This window comes from Nyctereutes procyonoides, unplaced genomic scaffold, assembly GCF_905146905.1.
Source record: "Nyctereutes procyonoides isolate TBG_1078 unplaced genomic scaffold, NYPRO_anot_genome, whole genome shotgun sequence".
NCBI lineage: Eukaryota > Metazoa > Chordata > Mammalia > Carnivora > Canidae > Nyctereutes > Nyctereutes procyonoides.
In genome coordinates, this window is record NW_026575135.1 from 18,919,282 (window position 1) to 18,946,106 (window position 26,825).

At 47.0% G+C, this 26,825-nt stretch overlaps 1 protein-coding gene across 3 annotated transcripts in view; it reads left to right on the top strand.

The window, feature by feature from the left end:
- Positions 1–832: 832 nt before the first annotated feature.
- Positions 833–26,825, top strand: part of TBC1D2 (TBC1 domain family member 2) — a 51,353-nt gene continuing 25,360 nt past the window's right edge. For 2 of the 3 annotated variants that reach the window (XM_055302780.1, XM_055302781.1), the window contains exons 1-5: positions 833–1,306; positions 5,775–5,916; positions 11,990–12,137; positions 20,097–20,230; positions 23,897–24,093. In XM_055302780.1, coding sequence (XP_055158755.1) covers positions 980–1,306; positions 5,775–5,916; positions 11,990–12,137; positions 20,097–20,230; positions 23,897–24,093 — 948 coding nt within the window. In that variant the 5' untranslated portion in view covers positions 833–979. The remainder of the gene's footprint in view (positions 1,307–5,774; positions 5,917–11,989; positions 12,138–20,096; positions 20,231–23,896; positions 24,094–26,825) is intronic. The other variant, XM_055302782.1, reaches the window with a different exon arrangement.

Below are 26,825 nucleotides of genomic sequence, written 5' to 3' on the forward strand. Positions count from 1 at the left end.
TGAACTTGATCAAATACCTTTTTAGAAAATATCTTTTTAATCAAATACCTTTTCAGAAAATATTAAGACGACCGTATCTTTGGCACCACAGATGTAATTTCTTTTTCTCCTGTTATTCAAATATGCCTGCAGCTCTAAAATAGCTCCTTCCAGGTGCAGTATGTAATTCTTTGGTGAAACACCAGAACCGGTTTGCAAATATTTTACGTAGGATTTTAGCGTCATCACTTAGCTGCAGCCGGGCCTGGGCGCCCTACCTATAGTGACTTGGGCCGCAGGGAGGCGAGTAGGAACCGGAGCAGGTGCAGCGGAGGCCGCTGCACTCAGTGTAAAGTCCTCAGCAAGCTGAACGAGCCCCCCGGATTGAAGCCTGCAGAGACCCAGGACTCGCTAGCGCCCCGAGCGGCGCCGGAAGTTGCGTCATCCACCCGCCGTCCCTCTCAGCCAATGGCCGCGGAATGCGCCGTTCGAGGGTGACCTGCACGGCACCTGGGCGGTAAAGGCAGACGGCCCTTCAGGCGCAAAATGAACTGTCCTTGTACATTATTACGCGAGGTAGCAGGGCAGCCTAGTCAGAGGCGGGTGTCTCTTCTCGCTTCTCTGCCGCCAGTTAACGTAGCTCAGGGACACCACGCCTTCAACCTGAGGGCGCTCTCACGGTCCGCAGGTGCCCTCACTAAAGATGGCTGACCGGCGCGGAGTAAAAGCCGGAAGTAGGCGGGCTGGGCGGTGCGGGGAAGGGGGCGTGGTTAGGCGTGGCGAGGGCGTGGCCTGGCCGCCTTGAGGTCGGGAGGGGCGTGGCCAGTCGCCCCACCTGGACTCTCTGTGAAAGGCGCGCTGGCCGCCGCCGTCCGCATTCCTGCCGTCTCCGGGGGGGCGGGTCGCCACCGGCCCCGCCCCCGCCCAGATTTCTCCCTCTTGGGAGCACCCCCGGAGTCTCCGAGGTTGGGCCCGCGCCGGCAGCCGAGCCTCAGTCGGAATGGAGGGCGCCCAGGAGGACCCCGCAGAGTGTAGCTCCTCCGTCCCCAGGTTCGCAGAGGTGCTGCCTCCGGAGGAGTCGGGGGCGGCCCCCAAGAAACTCTGTGGCTATTTAAGTAAATTTGGCGGCAAAGGTCCCATTCGGGGCTGGAAATCCCGCTGGTTCTTCTACGACGAGAAGAAATGTCACCTGTATTACTCACGGACCGCGCAGGATGCCAATCCCTTGGACAGCATCGACCTCTCCACTGCGGTCTTCGACTGCAAGGCGGACGCCGAGGAGGGGACTTTTGAAATCAAGACTGCCAACCGGATTATTACCCTGAAGGTAAATGGGGCAGTTTCCCCCCTCTTTTTCAGCCAGGATGGGTTCCCAGGGCACGGCTGGGCACGTGTGGTGGTCACAGTAAATTCACTGGAACAAGAATTACAGACTCTGATCTCTTCCAGTGAACCCTGGGCGCCCACGGTTTAGTGGACTCCAAAACGCATTCACACCCATTTCCTCATTGGGCGCCCACGGCAAAGGCGGGGTGATGCACCCACACTAGAATTTATAAACTGAGTCTTAGAGAAACGAAGTGACCAGCTAGGGGTCATGCGTGTCCGGAGCGGTGTAGACCACACTTGGAATCCCTGAGTCTTCCTACTTCCTCAGTTGTGTCTCGAGACTTTTACTTTTTGTTGTGCCTTAACAATGCAGTTACCTTAACTTTCTTACTTGGGGCTGAAAGAGAGTCAGGATATGAGCTGTGTAATCCGCTCCTGGCCTGGATTCTGAATCACTCTCCTTGATATTTTGGCCAAGGGGAGTGAATGCTGAGCAAATGTTGGCGGGGATTGGGAGATAAAATACTTAGGTTTCTCGGATCAGCCTAAAATGTTCGCAGAGGCATGACTAAACGTGTTTTGCCGTCAGTAGGTTTTATTTTATTATCACCTTGAACTGAGAAAGCCTGAAACAGTGGGAAAGCCACATGCTTTGAAATCAGCCCGGCTTGGATTCAGATTCTCCATCAGGTACTTAGTAGCTGTGTCACCCGGGCAAGTTACTTAACCTCCCAGAATCTAGGTAGTTTGTGAGATTTAAAACAAGGTATGTAAGCATCTGGCACCTACAAATTGTTGAATTAATCCCAGCGTCTAGATGCAGCCCAACACCTCGTGGGTGCTCAATCAATTCTTGTTTAATGAACCCAAATGATGATAATAATAGGTCTTAATGTTCACGTTAGGAAGAGGTGCCCCAGAACTTGAGCGGAAAGACACATCTGAGCTGAGGGTTCCGGGATTCACACTCATCAAAGAAGAATGTGCCAGGAGACAGCCTCCCGGACACCACTCCGTCTTCCTGCCCTTCCATCCTGGCTTCCAGCCAACTGGGCATCCATCGAGCCCCTGGATGTAGCCCACAGTTTCCGTTCCCCTTTAATGGCTGGGCCTGACTGGTGACCTGGCTGGGGAAATCAGATAAAATAACGCAAACCTGGAATTCCAGGCCCGGGAAGGCATGCATTTGGGAGGTCATGTGGTTTATGGGTCATGCGTTCCCTCCCACAGGCTGAGCGTTATCTTACAGGGTCTCCAACACCTGTCTTTAACTGTTCAATTGATCTATGTCTGTGCCTGGCTCTGTGCTAAGCACTGGGGCGTGGAGCCCGATCAGACGTGCTGCCTGGTTCTCAAACAGCTTGAGTAAGGTCTGATGAGGGAAGGAGAGGGAGACTGGCACACACAGTGCAGTGTTCTGTAGAGACGTTCTGATAAGTCTGTACCAGAAAAGTGTGACAGGAGGGGTCGCTTCTGCTGAGTGGAAGGGTCCGCCCAGGAGGAAACAACAGAGGACGAGATGACACCTGAGGCCCAAAAAAGGGATTTGGTTTTCTATGAGCAGACAGGAGGGAGAAGGGTTATTCCTGGCCATGGGTGTTCCGTGAGCAAAGACAGGAAACATGATACAGTCCAGAGTGTCCTGGCAAATCACAGGAGCCTGGGGTACAGACGGGCCCAAAAGATGGAGTGGGAGAACGGAGGCCCAAGCATGAGGCATTTGTGAGTTAGGCCTGGGAGCTTGGACTTTGTCCCGTGGGCTGTGGGAAATTGTCAAAGAGCTTAAAGCAAGAAAGCCTTTGAGATTAGAATGTTTAGAAGGTTCAGTGCAGCTGTTGAGTAGAGAAAAAATTAGAAGGCAAGGCTGCTGGTCAGCAAGTCCGTCAGGAGGTGATCGGTAGAGAATGGTGATTGAGCTAGAGCTGTGACAGGGGGAGGAGGACAAATGGGGGTGACCCGGGATGTGATGAGGGGGGATGCAAGGGAGGAGTCAGGGATGGCTGACTGTCCAGTTGGCCCAGTCATGACAGGAGGAGCTCAGGATGGGGTGGCTGTCAGTAGACTCTTAAGTTCCAAGAGGACGAGACCATGACATATATAGTAGGTGCTCCTGCTAATTAATAAAATTGGGTATTTGGGTATGGGCCAGAGCTTGTCAGCACAGGGTCATGGTGAAGCCCTGGAGGGGCTGAGGTCTCTCAGGGAGAGTGTATAGAAAGAGAAGACTGGTGGGCAGTCTTCTGTGGTAGCTCCCTGACAGGCCGAGGGCCTCTTTCATGGAGCCCCCAGCCTCGTGCACACCTTACCTGTGGACTAGTTAGAATGAGGAGTCTTTGGTTGCCCACAGCCTGCTGCCTGCTGCTGTGCTCACATGGCTTGTAGGCAGCTCTGTGAGGCTCACTATCCACTCCCAGTGAGCTGCCGGGCTTCCTTGGCGCAGCTGATCCCAGGCCTTCTCTATGCAAGCCACAGTTTCTGGCCATATTTACCAAAAAGCTCTGGTGAGCCGGAGGAGACCTAGGTCCTGGGACCAGCTCCGTCACTGCCTGCCTGAGAACTTCAGTTCTCTATCCACAGAAGGCCTGATCACGCCTGCACTGCCTCCCTCCTGGAGGATCCGACAACAGAATAGATGTGAAAATAGATATTTGGATCATCCAAGGCTGGGAGACTAATGATCCCCATCAACCATTGCCTTGTTTGGGGTACCTGGAGGGTGCCACTGTGTTGTTACTATGTGCATATGGCTTTCCAGTCCCCAGTCATATTCATGATTTCTATGCATCCCCAAAACAAAGGAGAGATTCTCTCCATTTCATTAAAAAGTCAATCTTTTAGGATTTCTGGACCCAGTTCCAATGTGGAGCATGGAGGGTGCACCCCACCCTACCTCCCCAACACCAAGCAAGTCTCAGATACCAGCTGGTGCCTGAGAATTCAACTCAGTTCTCTCTCTCTCTCTCTCCCTCTCTCTCTCTAAGTCGGCTCCATACTCAATGTGGGGCTCAAACTCACAACCCTGAGATCAAGTGTTGCATGCTCTACGAACTGAGCCAGCCAGGCACTCCCAAATCAATTCTAACACTTGTCTATCCAAAGACAGCATCAGATCCCACAGGTTAAGGGCTCAGTTCTAGAAGACTGACCCCATACCTTTAGATGCCAGTCACAAGCCCCAGGCTGTCACATGTGTGTGTGACAGCCAGCTACAGATTGGAGTTTCCAATGACCTCCTCCTCAGGTTCCATTAGTTTGCTAGAGTGGCTCCCAGAACTCAGAGAAACACTTAAACTTACCAGTTTAGGGGATTCCTGGGTGGCTCAGCAGTTTAGCACCTGCCTTTGGCCCAGGGTGCGATCTTGGAGACCCGGGATCGAATCCCACATCGGGCTCCCAGTGTATGGAGCCTGCTTCTCCCTCTGCCTGTGTCTCTGCCTCTCTCTCTCGCTCTATCATAAATAACTAAAAAAATAAAAATAAAAAAAAATAAACTTACCAGTTTATTAAAGGATATGATGAAGGAAACCAATCAACAGCCAGATGAAGAGATGCACAGAGCAAAGTATGGGGAAGGGGCAGGAACTTCCACAACCTCTCCAGGTGTGTGCCACTCTCTCCACATCTCTGTTTTCACCAACCCAGAAGCTCTCCAAAGCCAGTCCTTTGGGGTTTTGGAGACTTCATTACCTAGTCACGATTACTAAGTAGTTTACCACTCTCTCCTCCTGAGAGGGCAGGGGTGGAACTGAAAAGTCCTAGCCTCTAATCACAGGATTGGTTCTCCTGGCAATCAGCCCCCCATCATTGGGTCACCTAAGGGCTTTCCGAGAGTTACCGTATTAAAACAACAAAAGTCATCTTTTTCACCCTTATCCCAGGAAATTCCAAGGGATTTAGGAGCTGTGAGCCAGAAACCATGGACAAAGATCAAATACATATGAAAAATATATTTTTGGTCATTTCAATAATATATGTTTCTTATGAAACACAGTCAGTTAAAAAACATTGCATTGTCGCACAGGGAGATGGTGATGGTTCCAGGGCCCCACACAGGCCAGAATTTCCAAGCTCTCTCCCTGTCCTTGTCCACCACCACCAAATGCCCTTGTCCAGGGAGCACATTTTGATCCCTTGGAGTGTGACAGCTACTGTGCTGGTCGCTTCACTTCCCTTACCTCATCGCATCCTCGTAACTGCCCTGTGACAGGAGTGCTGTCATCATCACAGCCCAGATGAGAAAACTGAGACCCAGAAAGTTTAAGGAACCTGAGAGTTTGGGACTGGAGCCTGATTATCTTCTGTGGCCAAGAAATAGGTGGTGTTTCAGAGGTGGGAACCCATCTGCAATGACAACTTTTTTTCTGGGAGGGAGAGAATTACCAAGCCTCCCATGAGCTTCCCACATTCTACACCCAGTGCCACCCTGAGGACACAGGGCCATACCAATTAACCCTTGTGCTTCTCAGGCCGCCACCAAGCAAGTGATGCTATACTGGCTGCAGCAGCTGCAGATGAAGCGCTGGGAGTTCTACAACAGCCCGCCTGCACCTCCCGCCGCCCCCGATGCTGCCCTGGCTGGGAATGGGCCCGCCCTGCGCCTCGAGCTAGGTACCCAATGGGTTTGCCTCCTGCCCACACCCTCAGGGCTCTCAGTGACCCAGCCTCTCCCCTCCCATTTGGGGTGAGTGGGGAGGAGCCTGTGCTAAGGAAGCAAACTGCCAGAGATGGGAGTCAGTATCAGTTAGGATACCATGTAGCATGGAGGGCAGGAATAGGGGCTCCGAGGCTAGGACGTCTGGGTTTAGATCCTAATCCTGTGTGGTCTTAAGCAAGTTGCTTAGTCTTTCTGAGCTCCAGTTTCCTTCCATATAAAATGAGCTTGATAAGTTAGACCTACTCCTCAGGGTTATTATGAGGATTAAATGAATCCATACACCTTAAGTGGTTGGGACAATGCCTGCACATCGACAGAGCTCAGGAAACAGCAGCTGCTATTTTGATGACTATTATGGGAAGGTCTGGAGAAATGAAACTTGAGCACTGTTGCTGTGAGGCAGGTTGGTGAGCAGTGATTGTTGCTGCTTCTGACACGCATGCTTTTGTGCTGCGAGTCGGGGATCAGTGATTGTGTCCGTAGTATTTCCGTAAGGCAGAAACCATCACTCACATGTGGCCCGCAAAGGAAGTTTCTTGATCTCAAATCCTAGGACGTCTCCAGTGTGGAGGAGTCCTAGAGATCATCCCCTGCCATCCCCACATCACAGCGCGACTGGCAATACGGTTAGCAGGTGGAGGATGGGGCAGACCACTCCCAGCCGCCCCTGTAAGAGCTTGGAGCCTTGTCACAGCTCAGTGATGCAGCGTGGCTCAGACCCTTATCCCCGGGTGGCAGGGAGGCCGAATAGGCAAGGGCATGACTTATGGCCAGGCGGCTCTGGACCTCCGGACCTGGATGTTTTGCATGTGCCATACTGAGCTCACCTGCCCTTGACCGTCTGCTCCCCCAGCCCCCCCCCCCACTTACTCTGACCCTCGTTTACCCAGTTGCTCCAGTAACAGGGAGCTGCCCTCACCCCTTCAGCAGTCTCGGTGAGCCAAGCCGCTCAGTCACCACACTGGCCATGTCTGCCCCCAGCCTCTGCCTCACAGTGGCCTCTGCTCACAGTCATTGCCTTGGGTCAGGCCCTAGATCCTCACTGGAAAATCCCAGCAGGCTTCTCGCCCCTGTCCTGTGTCCCAGCCTGCCACCTCGGACCCATCTGCCCCACTGCAGCCTGAGGGGGCTTTTTTCTTCTTCTTCTTCTTTTTTTTTTTTAAGATTTTATTTATTTATTCATGAGACACACAGAGAGAGGCAGAGACACAGGCAGAGGGAAAAGCAGGCTCCATGCAGGGAGCCCAGTGAGGGACTTGATCCCAGGACCCTGAGATCACGACCTGAGCTGAAGGCAGACACTCAACCGCTGAGCCACCCAGGCATCCCCCAAGTGGGCTTTCTAAAGTGAGCACTGGACCTCATCCTCTTGCATGGTCTACCCCACCACCACCACCACCCCTTGCAATGTCCCAGGCCCAGCTTTTTAGCCCAGTGCTCAGGGCTCTTCCTCCCTCGCCTTACCTCTGTCTGCACCCTCAGTGGCTGCCTCTTGCTGCGAGCTTCAGCAGCACCAGAGCCAAGTCTCTCTGGCAAGTTCCTGCTTATTCTTTATAGCCACACTTCAGTGTTGCCTTCTGCTCTTGCCAACCTCCCCTTGGAAGCCTCCCAGCACTCTGCCCACCGGACTCTGTATAAGCCCTCAGCCCTTTGTTCACATGGTTCTAGCAGGGCCTGTCGCATGTTCTCATTATAGCATCCTTGTCAGTCTCTGCCCTCAAGGGTGGAGGCCATGTCTTTGTCACTTGTGTCCCCAGTACCAGGTGTCCTGCCTGACATACTGGATATTTGTGAGTGAATGCACTGGATTTTATTATTAAATGAGAAAGGGAATATAAAACCCTTAGCCTAATGCCAGGCATATAGTAATTGCTCAATGCATAGTAGCTGTCCTAATAATGTTGTTACATGTGTACGTGTACAGTACCACTCTTAAAATGCCTACTGGTTTTTTATTGTTAATAATACTTATCACTCATTTCCTCCAAGAACCTTCTGGGTGTTTCATGCTTGTAAGGGCTGTCTTTGGGGAAGGGTTTGTTTGCACTTCCCTACTTCCTTTCTACCCTCCATTCCCCATCTGCCAGAGAGCTAGACAACCCTGGCTGCATGCAAAACTGCAGCTTGAGGTCAGCACTATTGCTGGAGATCAGCCTCAGATTAGAAGCAACAAGAAACTGTCCTGGTAACAGAATTCTTGTATATCTGAAACTGAAATTGGAACTGAAAGAACTTTGGGATCCCACAGGGTTCTTCTGTGCCGAACTCTTTCCGAGTTCTGGAATTCTGTGGTTCTGATTTAGCACACTTAATAGTGTGCTTCTGGGCCAGCTCCTGCTGGGAGGGTGGGGAGAGAGGACCAGTTTCCCAAGGGGGACACTGGTGGGAGACACAGGAAGCTGGGATGTGGGCTTCTCTTAAAGCCTCTCTGCTCCCACAGCAAGCCTTCACCCTCTCCAACGAGGTCACTGTGAAACCTTCCCCAGCCCACCCAGAAGATGGATCTAGAGTTGTGCTCAAGCTGAGAGACCCTGGAGCTGCTGTCTGGAGCGGGTTACCCCACCTCTAGTCTCCACCCTTCCTGGGGGGAAGCAGAGCCTACTCCCAGAGCAGTGAAAACCAACTGACTCACATCTGACTTTGAGTCACAGATGCTTCATCTGGTAAAAAGTGTCCTATCACTGCCATTGAGCAATCCACCAGGCACGTTCCCCTCTCTACAGCTTTTAAGCATTTACACCTTTATTCCATGCTTTACCTAAACGCTGGTCTCCAAAAGAGCTGAGAACGATTGAGGGCAAACCAATTTATAATTTATATGTTGCCAAAGTAGGACAACAATTAACACAAAATAGCACATGTGTAGGTAGATATTATCACAAAAAGATGCATACCGCTTACGTGGTCCCGACACTTTACACATTATTGGATCCTCATCTCAATGTTACCAGGTAGTGTTGTTCACGTCTTAAGAAGAGGAAACAGAGGCTCGAAGAGGACAAGGGACCTGTTAAAGGTCACAGAGCAAACGGTTGTCTCCAGGCTCACAACCCCGTCATGCTGAGGAAGCAACTGCCACGTCCAGGGCCCTCCAAGGAAGTGGGCTGCTGGCCCTGGCCTTTGTCGTTGGGCAACGACTTCCTACTGGTGATAGAGCAGCCCATGCCGCTCAGACAAAGAGAGAATGACAGATAAACACTGCTAGAAATTCTTGGTGTGGTCTCCTTGCTGAGGGTGGGCCCAAAGGCCCCCACGCCAGAGCCTTGAGTCATCAGTACTGTTTCCTGCGGGAAATACTGACCTTCACTGTGGCCTTCATCATCACCATCACCATCCTTGAACACCTCCTTGCACTGGGGCTTGTGCCTTTCCGGGCAGCCTCTCCCTTCTTGGAACTATCTGCCTGTCACAAAGCCTGCTTTGACAAGCCACGCAGTTTTAGTGGAAAAGCAAGGAACTGTGAGGGTATGACTCTGCTGCCAGCTGTGTGACCCTGGCCACAAAAAACCTTCTGAGCTGCCATTTCCTCACTGGTGAATGCAACCGGTGGTGACATTTATCCCCAGGACTTAGCTGGTGTGACCTCAGAGGAAGGTTACAGCCACAGGTGGAAGTAAGAGGAAAACAGCTAGGCAGCTAGGGAGGTACTCACCAAGACATTAAATTCTTTTTTATTTATTTATTTATTTATTTTTTATTTTTTTATTTTTTTATTTTTTTTATTTATGATAGTCACACAGAGAGAGAGAGAGGCAGAGACACAGGCAGAGGGAGAAGCAGGCTCCATGCACCGGGAACCCGATGTGGGATTCGATCCCAGGTCTCCAGGATTGCGCCCTGGGCCAAAGGCAGGCGCCAAACCGCTGCGCCACCCAGGGATCCCCAAGACATTAAATTCTTAGACAAATTGCACACGTCTTTGTTTTGAATGAGGGAGAATAGAAATGGTTAAAGTATTGCTACACCAGAAGACCTTAATTATTTTGAATCAGCTCAAAGTCTGGATTGAAAGATGCAAGTCCACAGACTGGGGCTTTATGGTTTTCTAAATATGTTCAGATACTTTACCTCGGAAGGAGACAGGGTGGAGAGTATCATTCCCGTTGTAAAAATGTAGAATCTGACACTGGAAGAGAAAATGTGATTTCCAGCCTGGTCACAGCACCCTTCCAACAGAAACATGACTTGGCTTCAGGTCTTCCAAGTCCACAGCTGTCGCCCAGATTCCTTGGGGGCTTCTGTTGACTCCCCCAGGGGGCCCTGTGGGCCCAGCCAGATGAGCTCCCCTCTTAGCACACCCCGGCCCATCTTGTCCTTCCTAGCCTCCTTGTCTCTGGTACCTCCTGGCATCCTTGGCTCTGTCTGGAACCCCTTCCTGCTGCTTGTACTTACATACCCAGAAAGATCCTCCCTCGCTCCTTCGGCAAGTCAAAATCCATTCAAGCCCTCTAGGTCCTGCTCCAGTGCCCCTCCTGCAAGAAGTCTTTTTGGACTGGAGGTGACATGGTGTGTCTCCATCTCCCAGAACTCCCCCACACTTTGCCTGCCTTGCCCTCCAGCTTCCACTCACAGGGTCTTCCTGAAGCGTGCACTTCTCTCTGCTCTTTAAGCTGGAAGCTTCCTACGCCTTTCTCCAGCTCCACCCAGAAACCTCTGGGCAGATGCCAAAAGGGTTTGGTGAGAGAGTGAACTGAAGAGAGGAGCTCAAGAGAATGACTTGGCATTGCCAAGTACTGGCCAGTCTGCCGGATGTGAAAGAGCCTGTTAGGAATTGATTATATTGATTGCAAAGAGTGTTTGTGAGTAGATTGCACTACTGGCCCCTCCCGTTGTATTTAATGTTTTTGTACCCACACCCTATTTGGTGATGGAGTGCAAAAATAAAATTACCCCTTCTCTCACATTTTTTACCCTCAGTAAGAGGGCTTGAATGGAAGGTATCAGCTGCCCTACACATCTCAGGGACCGTCTGATCCAGATCCTACCACCTGATAAGTGGCTTTCATTCGGTTCTGTTTTTTGTAATACTCAAAACCAACTTCTAAATAATTCACCTCCTCTCTCTCTCTTATACCTCAAATAACGTTTCCTTAACCTTGAAATGTTCTTTGACACTAAATGCTTTGAAGCACTTACTGTATAAGAATCGTTGTTTAAACAGATTAATAAAACATAGAAAAGTGGAAGAAAAAGTACCCATAATATTGTCACCCAGAACAGCCAGTGTTCACATGACATTATGACCCCCCACCTGCTTTTTATTTAAACATATTTCAAATCCTATAATACAAAGAGCCTAATTTGCTTTTTGGTACTCCACATTATGACCTGAAAACCTCCATGCTTTAAAATCTTTTAACAAACATCTACTTTTGGTGAGTATGCATTATTTTTCTGTTTATAAAAAAATAACCCATGTTTACTGTAGGCAGTTTGGGAAAAAACACAGAGCAATAATGAGGACGTCCAGCTTCTGATCCCACCATGCACTTCTGACTTCAGTCCATACACAGAGTGTACTTCTGGGAGACTTCTTCTATACAGTTGAGATCATGCTATAACCCCAGTTTTTTTACTCATTTTTTAAATATATATATCCCACGCCTGTTCCTTCTGTTTTTAAGCATTCTTCATTAGTGTTGTTTTAAACAGCTGAGTAATATTCTGTTTTCTGATGGCATCATGATTTATTTAACTTCTCTCCAGATCTTCCAGTTTGAGGGAGTTATTTCCGGTTTGAGGCTAGACAGTGCCAGGAGTGTTTTTAGGATGGATTCTCAGATGTAGAAGTATCTGTAGTTGTGCCTATTTTAATGGGGTTTTCAGGAAGAGACCTGCCCAGCAAGAGGCATCATTTTCCCAGAACACTTGATGAAAAGCCCACCTCTTTGGTTGCTCTTAACCTACGAGGAAGGTGTGCTTGGGCAGCCCACCGACTCCCACCTGGAGCCGAGCCTGTAGCAACTGTGTCTAATGTGTCCAAGTGCAGTGACCCGAGGGATGATTGCCCTTCTCTTTGTTCCCCAGAGCAAGAGGAAGCAGAGCCCGACGACTTCCTGGGCCCTGTGCGAACACCCCCTGGGCTCGTGGGTGTGGCAGCTGCCTTACAGCCGGTGCCTACCATGCCCTTGGCCCTTCAGAATATTTCCCTCAAGCATCTTGGAACTGAAATACAGTAAGTGTGATGGGACTGAGGGGCTAGCCAAGCTACACGCAGCCCCTTCTTTGGAGCTTACAATGATCCGATATGATCCCCCTGCAGGGATCAGGGAGGTGGGCCTGAGGAGAGGGGCTTCATTTTTAATTCATCACATCATTTCTTTAAAATATTACTTGTGTTGTTCTGAGTTTTAAAGTAGTACACATTCTTTGTAGGAAATTAGAAACATCTAGAAAGGTATAGATTTTCAATTACCCATGATCCTGTCACCCAGATAGCATTCTTAGCATTTGGTATATCTTTTACCTCCGCGTTTTCTACATACATATATATGTAACTGAGATCATACTGAATGTAACGTGATGATAGCATCACAAGTGTCTTCATATGTGAAACACATCAAATTATTTACTTTTTTCCCCAAAGTGACTGTATGCAACCCAGTTTTTAAAAATTTTTGTACAAGTTTTATTTTATTTTTTATCATGATAAGTGTACTCCTTAATCTCCATCACCTATTTCATCTATCCTGCCCTCAGCTCCCCTCTGGCAACTACCAGGATGTTCTCTAATAGTTAAGAGTCTGTTCCTTGGTTTGTCTCTCTCTCTTCTTTTTTTTCCTTTGCTCATTTGTTTTGTTCCTTAAATTCCACATATTGAGTGAGGTCATATAGTATTTGTCTTTCTCTGATGACTTATTTCACTTAGCATTACACTCTCCAACTCCATCTATATTGTTGCAGATGAGAAGATTTCACTCTTTTTATGGTTGAGTAATATTCCATTGTGTGGAATATTCTTCTTTAGCCATTCATCTGTCAATGGAAACGGGCTGCTTTGGTAATTTGGCTATTGTATATAATGCTAAAGTAAGCCTAGGAGTGTATGTATCCCTTTGAATTGGTGTTTCTGTATTTTTTTGGTACATACTCTGTAGTATGATTATGAGAATATAGTGGCTACACGAGTTTATATTCCCTCCGACAGTACAAGAGGGTTCCATTTTCTCTATATTCTCATTGCCCCTTGTTTCTTGTGTTTTTTAGGTTAGCCATTCTTAAAGGTGTGAGATGATACCTCATTGTAGTTTTGATTTGCATTTCCCTGACGATGAGTGATGATGAACATCTTTTCATGTGTCTGTTGGCCATCTGGATGTCTTCTTTGAAGAAATGTCTGTCTGTGTCTTTTGACATTTTTAATAGGATCATCTTGTTTTAGAGTGTTGAGTTTTATCAGTTCCTTATATATTTTAGATACTAATCTTTTATCAGCTATGTCATTTGCAAGTATCTTCTCCCATTTCTGTAGGGTTGTTTTTTAATTTTGTTGATTGTTTCCTTCACTGTTCAGAAGCTTTTCATCATTTTTTTTAAGATTTTATTTATTTATTCATGAGAGACACAGAGAGAGAGGCAGAGACATAGACAGAGGGAGAAGCAGGGAGCCTGATGCAGGACTCAATCCTGGACCTTGGGATCATGCCCTGAGCCAAGGACAGATGCTCAACCACTGATCCACCCAGGCATCCAGAAGCTTTTCATCTTGATGAAGTCCTAATAGTTTATTTTACCTTTAATTCCCTTGCCTCAGGCATATCTAGAAAAATGTTGCTACAGACAATGTAAGAGAAATTACTGCCTGTGCTCTCTTCGAGAATTTTTATGGTTTCAGGTCTCACATTTAGGTTTGTTTTTTTTTTTTTGTTTTGTTTTTTTGGTTTTTTTTGTCAAATGTTTCTTTTTTTTTTTTGTATTTATTTATGATAGTCACACACACAGAGAGAGAGAGAGAGAGGCAGAGACACAGGCAGAGGGAGAAGCAGGCCCCATGCACTGGGAGCCCGACGTGGGATTCGATCCCGGGTCTCCAGGATCGCGCCCTGGGCCAAAGGCAGGCGCTAAACCGCTGCGCCACCCAGGGATCCCCTCACATTTAGGTTTTTAATGCAGTTTCATTCTTTGGCATGTAGCTGTACAGTTTTTCCAACACTATTTGTTGAAGAGACTTGTTCCCATTGTGTATTCATTCCTCTTTTGTGAAAGATTGACCATATAATTGTGGGGTTTTCCTGGGTTTTCTATTCTATTCCATTGATCTGTATGTCTATTTTTATGCAAGCACTATACTGTTTTAATTACTTTATGACGTGATGTGAAACCTGGATTTGTGATGCCTCTAGCTTTGTTTTTCTTTTTTTATTTACTTTTAACCTGTGTAATTTACTGTGTGTTGATCAGACCTCAGCTACTTTTTATTTATGATTTATTATTTATACAATTTCCCACCAGTAGGATTTGTTTTAGATAGTTTATAAGAAGATAGCAAGATGGCCTGAATTTAAGAGGCAGACTGCCTGGACTTGTGTCCTAGCTCCGCCAGTCATAGGCTATGGTGCCCTTGGAAACTTGTTTGATTTCTCTGTGCTTCATTTAAATTGTTAGAAAAGTAAATACAATAGTGCTTGCCCTACAAGATTAGTGTGGAAGTTAAATGGGTTAATGCATGCAAAGTGCTTTGGAACTGTACTTGGCAATGCTAAGTACTTTCTATTGTCTACAACTACTATTGTTAATCTAACTGAAGAAAAGGAAGCTTTTGGGAATTCAAACTGTATCCAATACTGATCCTGTTGGAGTGCTTATTTTCTGTGTGGATTTCAGACAGACTGGAAACTCTAAAGAAGCAGACTACATTGTTCCCTGGACTTGGATTAGAGATCCCTGGTTCTCTGTGACTCAGACACAGCATTTCCCTGTCAGCCTCTGTGCTTGAGTTCCCTCAGGAAACTAGGAAGGTGGTGATGCTGTTTCTAGAAGAGAAGCAAGCAGGTTTTAGGGAAAAAATGATAAGTGTCCTCTAGGGCCTACTGGCTGGAGGTAGAACTGCCCCCCAAGGCATTTGGAGAGAGGGGCCTGGAACTCTGGAGAGTTATCTGAGTTGCGGAGAGAGATTTAGGGGGTGTTGGGCATGGATGAGCCCCTCCAGGGTGAGTGGACAGGGAGGGTGCCCTGCAGGGGATCTTCCCTCAGGGGGTGTTGGAGGGAACTGGGTGTGTTGGGAACCCCCTGTTGGGGAGAAGAGGCTGAGAATCTAGCCATCCAGCCAGGGTGTATCCAGTGTGGTCTCATGAAGCTTAAGCCAGGTATGTGCCTGATGAAAGCCACAAACAAAAGTCAAAGAGAGAAGATGCAGAGATAGAAAGGAAGAAGTTTCAGAAGATCAGTTGGTTACTTCCCTCCTGACATTTGTAATAACCCACAGAAAACGTGAGGAAAAAGTGCAAGAAGTGGGCTACTTGCCCTAGGCTGCTGAGAGGCCCAGTAAGATTGAGGTTGCTCTTGTTTCCCACACCCTGGGCCCTGGCTGGTCTTGGAGCTTGCTGTGGGCTCTGCCATGAGCCTGGCTCATACGCCGGGGAAGAGGTAGGAGTGCTTCCAGAGCACCATGCTAGGTACTTTGCACCATCACTGAGTTGTCTGGACAAACCTGTGAGGTAGTGTCATAACAGTTAAGTTCTTAGACCTTGAAGTCTGATGTCCAGGTCTGACACTCAGTCCCGCCCCCGCCACCCTCCACTTACTTAGCTTTGGTTACTTATCCTATCTGCATCCCAGAGTATCTGCATCCCATACAGACATCCCTCTGTGTGATTGAGGTGATAGTACTCACTTCTCTGGGCTCTTGTGAGGATTAAATGAATTGAATGACTAGTATCAGCTTAGTGCCTGGCCCATGGAAGGGCCCAGTCACTATGTGTTGTGGACCCATTCCTCATCCTCACTGCAGATCAGGAAACCCAGGCTCAGAGAGGATAAATGGCCTGCCCAAGGTTATCTTTCCAGAGCAAGTCTTTATGACCACCCCCCCACACTGACCAGGCCTTTCAGACCTGGAGCTAATCCTACCCAGAAAATGACCTATGGACTGCTCCACATAAGGTCAATAAATTTATGAAATGCGGACACCTCTTCCTGTGCAATAGTTTGGCTGGGTAGTAGCCAGCTAGGTTGTGTTAGCAGTGAGTGAGCACCTCATCCCCAGAGGAGATGTATGCTAGAGCTTAGGAGCCTCTTTGCTACCATTAAGTAGGAGTTTCTATACCCTCCCCTACCTTAGAAATAGCTGCTTATGAGCCCCTAGCATTAGGGAGGCTACACTTCCTGGGCAAGAGGAAGCAGAGGCAACTATGATGGTCACCCTACCAAGCCAGCACTTCTAATATAAGAATGTGTTCCTGAGTTCTCTTTGATTATGTAGCTGTGATTTGTGAGATACACGGAATGGGACTGGGCACAGGACCAGCGCAAAGTGGTACTCAGCAAATAGTGCTCTTCAGGGGTGCCTAGGTGGCTCAGTTGGTTAAACATCTGCCTGGAGCTCAGATCATGATCTCGGGGTCCTGGGATTGAGCCTCACATCAGGCTCCCTGCTTGGGGGGTTGAGGGGAGCCTGTTTCTCCCTCTCTCTCTGCCACTCCTCACCCCTGCTTATACTCTCTCTCTCTCACTCTTTCTGTATATATCAAATAAATAAATAAAATCTTTAAAAAAAAAAAGTGTTCTTCATGACCCCAATTTCCTTTTAATAAGACTGCTATCCTTTTATTTGTGAGTGGGGAAAGAAAGAACTGGGAAGGGGAAGTGATGAGGCAAGGAGTCAGAGTCTCCATACAGTAGGATCTTAATAATAACAAAGCCAAAGGAGCCAGAGACCAAATTTCAAAGTTAGGTATTGGGAATGCTGAGTTCTAATTTCTTCTCTCTTCTTAATTTAACAGATTCATTTTTCCTTCCATCAGTCAGCTGTATTTTGCATTAAAGTACAATCTTATTTCTTATTCTGAACCCAACTATGCCAAAAAACTGGATTTTGTTTTAAAAATGAATTTCAGGGAATCCCTGGGTGGCTCAGCAGTTTAGCGACTGCCTTAGGCCCAGGGCGTGATCCTGGAGTCCCAGGATCGAGTCCTGCATCAGGCTCCCTGCATGGAGCTGGCTTCTCCCTCTGCCTGTGTCTCTGCCCCTATCTCTCTCTCTCCCTCTCTCCCTCTCTCTCTCTCTCTCTGTGTGTGTGTATGTGTCTCTCATGAATAAACAAATAAAGTCTTTTCTTTTTAAAAAAATAAAAATAAAATAATAAAAATGAATTTCAGATCAAATAATGGTTCTTTGAAAAGATCAAAAAAATTGACAACCCTCTAGTCAGAACAAGAAAAGACATGAGACTCACATTGCTGAAGTCAGGCTCAAAAGTCGGAACATTACTACCAGCCTTACAGAAATCCAAAAGATTATAAAGGGTACTGTGAACAATTCTGTGCCAACAGATTAGATAACATAGAGGACAAGGACAAATTCCTAGGAAGACGCAAATTACCAAAACTGATTCAAGAAGAAAGAGAAAATCTGAATAGACCTATAACATTTAAAGTGATTGAATTAATAATAAAAATAACTACCCCCTACAAAAACAAAAACAAAAAAACCAAAAACCTGGGACCAGCTAACTTCATTGCTGAATTCTACCAGGCATGTGAAGAAGAATTAATACCAATCCTTCACAAAATCTTCCCCCTAAAAAAAGGAAGAGGGAATACTTCCCCATTCATTCTAAAAGGCCAATATTATCTTGATACCAAAACCAAACCAAAGTATTGTAAGAACCTGGAATCTTCAGCTAGAATTTCCTTGTGTTGATCCCTAACTCACCCCTTCACACGACTCCCAGCAGTATGTGAGAATTTCAGTTTCAACTCTGCAGTTTGTTTGGGTCCAGACCTTGGCTTTCTTTCTTCTCTTGCAGCCAAGGTTCTAGGTCTCTGGTATCAACAGTTGATCCATAATCACACGGAAAAAAAAAAAATCTAGTAGCTCTGTGTGGTGATGGATGTTAACTGGAGGTAGCATGGTGATCATTTTGCACTATGATGAATAAATATATTGCACACCTGAAATGAATATGTTATGCGTTAGTTATATCTCAATGAAAAAGCAAATGGTTGACCCCAGAACAAACTCGTGTCCTAAGTCAACTTTCACAGCAATAGTGCTACAAACACACATTTCAAAATTCAGTGTCGTATAATAAACATTTATTTCTCACACATCTGGATTCAGCTGATATAGGCTAGGTTCACCTGGTCTTGACTCCAAGCTGTTGCTAAGATCTAAGCCTGCTCTTCATATTTCTCATCTTCTGTGGACCAGCAGCTGCCTGAGGCGTGTTCTTCAAGGGGGCAAGCTCCTTGTGCAAGGACATTTTAAGGCTATGTTTACATCACATTTGCTAACATCCTTTTGGACAAAGCAAATCACATTGCCCTGCCCAAGCTGAGAGAGGAAGCACTCTGCTCCTGAGGAAGTGGTGGGAAAGGAGTCAATATTTGTGGAGGAGTGGTCTAATCCACACATTCACCTTCTCACTTGAAGTTCACCTTTCCATGTTTAGTCCCTAAGAATTACCCTTCCTTTCCTGGGAATTCGGCTCAGTATTTTTGAGACATGTTTGATGTTTATCTAGCACCTAGGTGTTTGGGAAGCAAAACCAGGACTCCATCACCAATCTACAGACCTTCACATCCCTTTCTTTTTTGACCATACTGTTGCTGCCTTTTAAGTAAATGACCTCTTAGTGCATTATTTTTCAGACTGTTGACCACCATCACAGTAAGAAGTACATTTTATTTTATGGCTCAGAACACACATACATATAACTTACAAAATATTAACCCTTTCTAAGTGGGGTGCATTCTAATATTTTCCATTCCGTATTTTAAATGCCGGTTACAGGGCATCTGAGTGGTGCAGTCGGTTAAGCCAAGTTCGTTCTTGGTTTCAGCTCAGGTCATGATCTCAGGGTCATAAGATCAAACCCCATGTTCGGCTCCATGTTTATGCAGAGTCTGTTTGAGATTCTTTCTACCTCTCCCTCTACCCCTCCTGCTTGCATGCATTTCTCTCCTATCTCTCTTTGTCTTTCTCTCTCTCTAAAATAAATATTTAAAAAATGAAATAAAATAAATGCTGGTCATGATACTAAACTGATTTTACAGTGGTCAATGATTCACAACCTGCAGTTTGAAAAACACTGACCTAATGAACTCCCTTAATCATTTTCTATTCCTCCTTATTAATTTTGGCATATGTCTACTTTTATCTGTTTGCAAAGGGAAAATAAACTCTGTTAAACTCTCCTTTCATCCAACTCATTATGAATTTCTCTGTGGTCTCTGGTCCTTGGCCAGCCATTGATACTGTCTAGTTCCTTCCTGCAAACCCAATATGTATTGAGCCTACACTCTGGGCATGTGTGGCCCAGTGCCAGGTACCAGCAGGCATGTAGTAGGTTAGTGCCCAGATCTTGAAGAAATGACTCCACTGTTCAGCCTAGATAAGTAGTTGGTCAAAGGGTAGTCCGTTGACAAAGTGCAGTAAAACTCCTTGGAGGCTAGGAGATGATGAATGAAGGCCTCAAGGAGAACAGACCTGAGTGAGCAAAGAAAACAAGGGGAAAGAATCCAGGAAGGGTTTGGAACTTTCATCAGCAGAAGTAGGGAGCCACCGATGATTTCTGAACTAACTAGTTATAAAACCAGATGAAGGTTTCAGGAAAGTTAGTTTGGCAAGTCAGTTTGGCATTCATTCAGCATGTATACTCTATGTGCCCTCCATGTCGCAGGCGCCGTGCTAGGCATTCAGAGTATTTTAGTGAACAAAACAGGCGAACATCCCGGCACTCACCAGAACTTATGCTCCAGCAGTGGGGCTGGGAGCAGGGGAATCAGGCTTGTATTGTTGGTTAGCAATATCGTGTGTGGTAGTTGGTAAGTACAGGGAGAAAATGAAAAGGAGAGAGTGAGGGGGTGGGGAGTGGCTCTGGGCTGCATCTCGCAGGGTTCCTGGAGCCTGGCAGACTGCTTGGGGCATGACAAGGGGGCAGGATGGCAGCCTCATGCTCCTGTTTTCCTTTCAGAAACACGATGTCCAATATTCGGGGCAACAGACAGGCCCAAGGAACGGGCCACGGACCTCTAGGGGAAGATCCTCCACTGAGCTCGGAACCTCAGAGGGCGGAGCAGCCCTTACCCTCTGACCCCAGCACTCCAGGTGAGTTCCACTCAGGTTTGGGCTGACCTCAGAGACCCAGTGAGCGCCCTCTTTATCTTCCCCCAAAACCAACTTGTGCTTTTTTGTGTCCAACATGAAATTCTGCAGGTGACTTCTCCTGGTTTCCATGGGGCTAGTAGCAATGACTCCTCTCCTTATCAATATTATTGTGGTAAAATACACAATAATGTTATGTGTATAAAATGAAATTTACCATTTTGACCCATAAGTACATAGTTCAGTGGGATGAAGCACCTTCACAGTGTTGTTCAACCATCGCCACCACCCATCTCCAGATGATTCTTGAATAAATGAAAATATCTCTCACTTTTTTTTCTTACTTTTTTTTTTATTTATAAGGAAAGGATATAAAGATGCCTCTCTGGGGTAATTAAAATCAGATCTGCCTGAAGAAGCAGAGCAAGTGACCTTTAGGTGTCCACTCAGCTATTCCATAGCATTTTATTATTTCACAAAATTTGAGTGGCCCATACCGTCAGGGATGGTGGGCTTTTTTTTTTTTAATTGGCATGGGTGCCCTTAGGACATTCTGTAATCTGGAAACAGTTGTAAGAAAACTGGCTGAAACAGCACTGTGGGGTTGTCTGGCAGCAAGGATCCCTGGGCTGTATAGAAGTGACTCCAGAAAAAGCACCTCTTTGAAGCAGCATCTGGTGAGGCCCCACGGATCACAGTGAACAGTGCAAGGGGGGGATCAATACCCCATCAAATCAATAATAATAAAACCAGCACTCATATATACAGTTACTTTGTGCCTGGGCTACTCTAAGCACTTTTTTCCCCTTGATAACAATTTTATTAAGATATAATTCACATACCAAACAACTCATCATTTGAAGTATACAGTTCACCATAATCAATTTTAGAACATGCTTATTATCCTAAATTTTAGAACATGCTTATTATCCCAAAAAGAAACCTTGCATCCAGGGGCGCCTGGGTGGCTCAGTTGGTTAAGCATCTGCCTTCGGCTTAGGTCATGATCCCTATGTCTTGGAATCAAGCCCCATATCAGGCTTCCTGCTTAGCAAGGCGTCTGCTTCTCCTCCCTCTGTTCCTCCTCCCTGCTTGTTCTCTCTCTCTCTCTCTCTCTCTGTTTCAAATTTAAAAAAAAAAAAGAAAAGAAACCTTGCATCCCTCCAGGTCTGAGCAACCACTATTCGATTTTCTGTCTCTATGGATTTGCCTGTTCTGAATAGTTCATATAAATGGAATCTGCAATATCTGGTCCTTTAGGACTGACTGGCTCCAGTCACTGAACAGAATCTTCTCAAGTTTCTTTCACGACCACTAAGCACTTCACCTGCTTTGACCTCTTTAAGGGGAAGGTTCCATTGTTCTCATTTACCAAATCAGGGAATGGAGAACAGAGAAGTGGAGGGACTCACTCATGGCTGCATAGGGGTGCAGAACTAGGAATTAAGGTTCAGGCCAAGGCTTTAGAAAAAGCCTCATTTTCTAAAGCAGTGATTTTTTTCACACTATGTTTTTATTGCCATGATACCTTTTATTGACCCCTCATAGATAAAATCTAATCTACAGTGCAGATCAAAGCAGACTTGAGACAGGGGATGGGAGTCTGGGCTCCCCTCCACGACTCCTACCCTCTTCTCTGCCCAGTCAGGCCTGTGGCACACCCATGAAATCCTACAGCAATGACTAAAGACCACTCTCCTAGGCCTCATTTTCTCTGACTGTGGAATGGGTGCAATGATCCCTACCTTGCCTGCTCTCAGGGTTAGTGGAGAGTGGTATCCCCAGAGGGCCCAAGGCTACAGGGAGCCTCCCCGCACACACACACAGGGGCTCTTCTATACCTCGTGGCAGGAAAAAAAGAGGCATTGCTTTCCTCTGAGCTCTGCAGTCTGCAGTCCAGATTTCTGTTAAGTCTAGAACAAAATCATTCTGTTCTTGTACTCAACAAGGCCAAGGAGGTTCTGATTCCTGTTAACCTAGAGTAATTTCTTATCCATTTGGGATTGTTTGGCTGGCCCCAGAAGAAACATGCTAAATTATTCAAATCATCCTGTAAGCCCTGCCTGTCCCTTCACCTGGGATCCCATACCACATCCTTATTTTTAACACCCCAGTCCCAAAAGAATTGAGAATAGTTTATTAAAGCTAATAATAGCTTTTTAAAAAATATCAGGGGAAAATAAATGAGTAATTTGGGATAGGAAATTTAGGTAAGATCAAGATAAGATCCTACAGAATAGCTAAGAGTGGGCAGCAGATGTGGTGCTGAGCTGCTCTGTAACCAAGGCAAAGAAAGGAATGCAAGCATTAGATTATTTCTAGCATCTGTAAAAATAAACATATTTTCTTAGAAAAAGCAAAGCCCTAACTCTGGGAAACGAACTAGGGGTGGTGGAAGGGGAGGAGGGCGGGGGGTGGGGGTGAATGGGTGACGGGCACTGAAGGGGGCACTTGACGGGATGAGCACTGGGTGTTATTCTGTATGTTGGTAAATTGAACACCAATAAAAATTAATTTATTTAAAAAAAAAAAGAAACCAAAGTAAAATTTAAAAACCTTTAAAAAAAAAAAAAGAAAAAGAAAAGCCTTTTCTAGGGCTGAGAGCTAAGGAAAATTTCTTCTGTTGGTACCTCATAATGGGCACAATGTGTATGCACCATATAAACAAGATTCTTAAGGTCTTTTGACCATATAGTCAGGCCATTAAAATGTCTCTGGATACAGGCTAATGGCAAATCCCTCAAGTATAGACTGAGGGCAGGGCAGGACAAGGCATCATGGATGAGTGAGTAATTCTGATGTTTAATTTGATTTAAGAATAAAATAAAATATTTGATTTAAAAATAAAATAAGAAATTCAGCAATGGTTGGCAAATGTTTTCTATAAAGAGCCAGGTAGTAAATGTTGGGGGTGTTATGGCAACATATGGTCTCTGCTGCCAGTACTCAACTCTGCCCTTGTGGAGTGAAAGCAGCACAGACAATGCACAAACAAATGAATGTGGCTGTGTTCCAATAAAACTTGATTTACAAAAGCTGGCTGTGGGCTGGATTTGGCATGTGGGCCATTGGTTGCTGACCCTGGCTCTAGAGGAAATAGACTGTGCAGCCTGGAGACAGCCAACTGTGAGGAATGTGTGTCCTACCTTAGCTTGTAATAAGAGTCAAACAAGAGTTTGACTTGGTGTCTGGGGCGAGAATGCAGAGTTCAGATATTCCACACTCCTGTCTATGGACAAATCTCTATACTTTGAAAATCGCCAAGAGGGTAGGAGCTGAGATCCTGAAATAAGAAACAAGACATCCTGCTAGGACTAGTGCTTGAGATGGCCCCTGGCACACAGCAGCAGTGTGGTATGACATGCCTATGGCAGGCAGGGATCTGAGAGCTGGGGACAGGCACACTTTAAGGGATGGGCTGAAGGACCCAGCCAGGACAGTGTCAATATATATAGCCCAGGGGTTCTCAAAGTGTGATCCCCTACAAGCTAGGAGATTTTAGAAATGCAAATTTTCAAGTCCCACCCCAGGCCTACTGATGAAAAGCTCTGGGAATAGGGTCCCACAATCTGCATCTAACTAGGCCCTCCAGATGCTTCTGCAGCAAGCTCAATTTTGAGAACCACTGAGGCCCCCAGTCATAACCTCTGTGTTCCTCCTTTTGAGCAGGGAAAGATCCAGCGGATTCTCCGAAGCCTACACCCAAGTCCTCTCTGACTGCCAATCTCATTCAGAAAGCCAAGCGCCAGAACAACACCTTTCCGTTCTTTGCCGATGGACTCACACGGTCCCGAACTGCCCAGGAAAAGGTGCTGGCCTTGGAGCAGCAGGTTCTGATGCTCACCAAGGAGCTAAAGTCTCAGAAGGTGAGGTCTGGCCCCAGGAGACCCTGGGCTCCAGTGCACCCGTCTGGGCCTGGAGCCCTTGAACAAACCAGACATGCAACGTTAGCCTGGCTGGGCAGATGTAAAATCTCAGTCTTTATTAGCCAAACTACTGGTGGTGGGAAATGCTGTGCTGTTGGTGACTGAGGGACATGTGGACACTCAGCCTAGGTGATGGACACTCAGCCTAGGTGCCCTTCAAGGGCAGGGTCTCTGGGACCTACTTTGTGATTGCTCTTGGACTCCTCCTGGAGGACTATGCCTGACCTGACCCCACCCTGAACATTTAGAGAAGGGGGCTCTAGATGCAGAGTCCTGGGAAGGGCCCCTGAAGGTACTGGCAGCTGGTAACAGTACAGATCACTGAAGGATTCATGGGACAGAGAAAGCAGGCAAGTCTGTGTAGCTCTGGGGCTCAGCCAGGCCCAACAAGGGACAATGATGAGGAAAATTTAGGCTCAATAGAGAAGGTAATTATAGCAGTTTAAAAAGGAGTTACATGGTTGTTATAGGACACAGATCACACACAAACACAGACATTACAATCATCCAAATACCATACAACCCAGAGAATAAATCAGGTTCATGTTCTGGGGTAACTGTGAAGTAGTGAGAATCACATGGCAGGGAGGTGATGGGGACTGCAGCCCGGGGGCACAGTAAAAGTGGTTAAGTTAGCACAGTTGTTACTGAAAATCCCAACAGTGGTGCCCCATGATGCCCCCAAGGGTGGGCCCCACTGAGAAGCCAGGCTTCTTTTCCTCTGAGGGGAAGGCCCACGTCTTCATGTCTGAGCTTTGGCTGCCCTCAGTCTTTTTCTGTTCTATTTCCCGCTCTCGCTCCTGGGATGGTGGGGGGTAAGCTGTGTGTACTTCTGAATAACCTCCCCCTTGTACATTTCTTCGCCTTTCTGCTGCTCTGTTTTTGGAGAAGATAGTCCAGAAAAGTGCTCTCCCTACCTGGTTTTGCCCCTTCCCTGTCTTTCTTGCCCATAAACAGACATTAGGAGAAGCAGCAGAGGCTTCCCTCCTAGTAGGTCAGGGGATACATTTAGTGAAGCAGCCTGTGATTGGAGTTCTCCAAGGAGGAGGCTCATTCGTTCATATGTTCTCACTTCAGTCATTTATTCACTGAGTCTTTATCGAGGGCCTGTGGTGTGCATGCAGTATTCTAGGCGCTGGGAACAGTGGGAAGAGACATGGGTCCTGTCCTGTCCCTGCATGGCTTACATTTCATAGCAGAGACCAGCAGTGAACATACCAACGCCCACATACAGTGTTACAGTGTGTGAAGCCCCCTCTGATGCCACTTAGCAGCCCAGCTGTTTTTTCTCCCACCACCCCATTCCTGTGGTGGGGCTGCTGGTGCTCCTGAGTGCCGAGAGGGCATCCAGCTGAGCTGGAGCAGCTTCTCCATCCCCGGACCAGTACAGTGTAAGTCCCACACCAAACGTGGCCCGGGAAAGAACCCTGGATGTGAAACCCACCTCTCCTCTCACTATAGCTTCCCCTTCTTTCTAGGAAATCTGGGTGGCCTCCCCTGGCTTGGTTTTTGCTTCCAAAGTATCAGGAATTGTCAGATGAAAGAGAGGTCTGGGAGCCCTAGATTTCACTGAGGTTTGTCCCCAGTGGCTGTGCTGCTCTGGAGGATGTGGCATTCTTTTTTTTAAAAAAAATTTATTTATTTATTTATTCATGAGAGACAGAGAGAGAGAAGCAGAGACATAGAAGGAGAAGCCGGCTCCATGCAGGGAACCTGATGCGGAACTTGATCCCCAGACCTGGGATCATGCCCTGAGCCAAAGGCAGATGCTCAACCTCTGAGCCACCCAGGGGTCCCCAGGATGTGGCATTCTTAATAAACAAAGGCAAGCTCTTAGAGATGACCAAGGTCTCCCCCGGCTGCTGAGAGCTCCCTGGCAAGTGGAGTGAAAACAAGTTACAGCTTATAGGACAGGCCTGCGCGTAGATTCATAAAACCCAGTGCCTGGCACCCAGCAGCCACCCACTATGCAGGCTTTGATTGGTTTGGCTGTTACTGTGGCATTCCCTGCCCTCCTTGCTGATTCCTTCCAGCCTTATGATGCATGCCACACTCCTCTGAGGGACTCAGAAATATGGATGTGTTCACTTAAGCATCCCCAAGAAGTGTGTAGCCTAGCAGTGATGGGCAGAGGTCACGTCTTTGTCCTGTTTTAGGCAGGGGAAGCCACAGCCCTACTGACTCTGGCATTTTACCTCCAGCCTAGATACTAAAACCAAAGAGGGAAAGGAGAAAAGATGGACTCTTCTCTTGGCCCAGAGGTAGGACAGAGGAGCCCTGCAAAACCTTGGGGTGCCCAGTGGTGTCCTAGATGTGTGAAATGCTGATTGGAGGGCACCTGTCCCATTTGAGACCCTATGAATCCAGTTCCTCAGCTGGGCAAACAGTCCCCTGGACTTCCCTGCAGCCACATCTATAAAATGCCTTCCTACATCTCTTTGGTGGGAGGTATTCTCTGCCTGAGGCTACAGGAGGACATGGGAGGTCTTGCCCTGGCTCAGCCACCCAAGTGGTCATTGCTAATAGTCCTTTAAGAATTTGTATCTCAAACTCTGTTGGATGCTGTAGAGGGCACAGATGTACATTGGGTCCCCGCCCTCAGGTAAGAGCAGATAAGAGCATATATAACCAATGTGAAGTGTGGCCGTAGCTCTGTGCTCAGGCTTTCCATG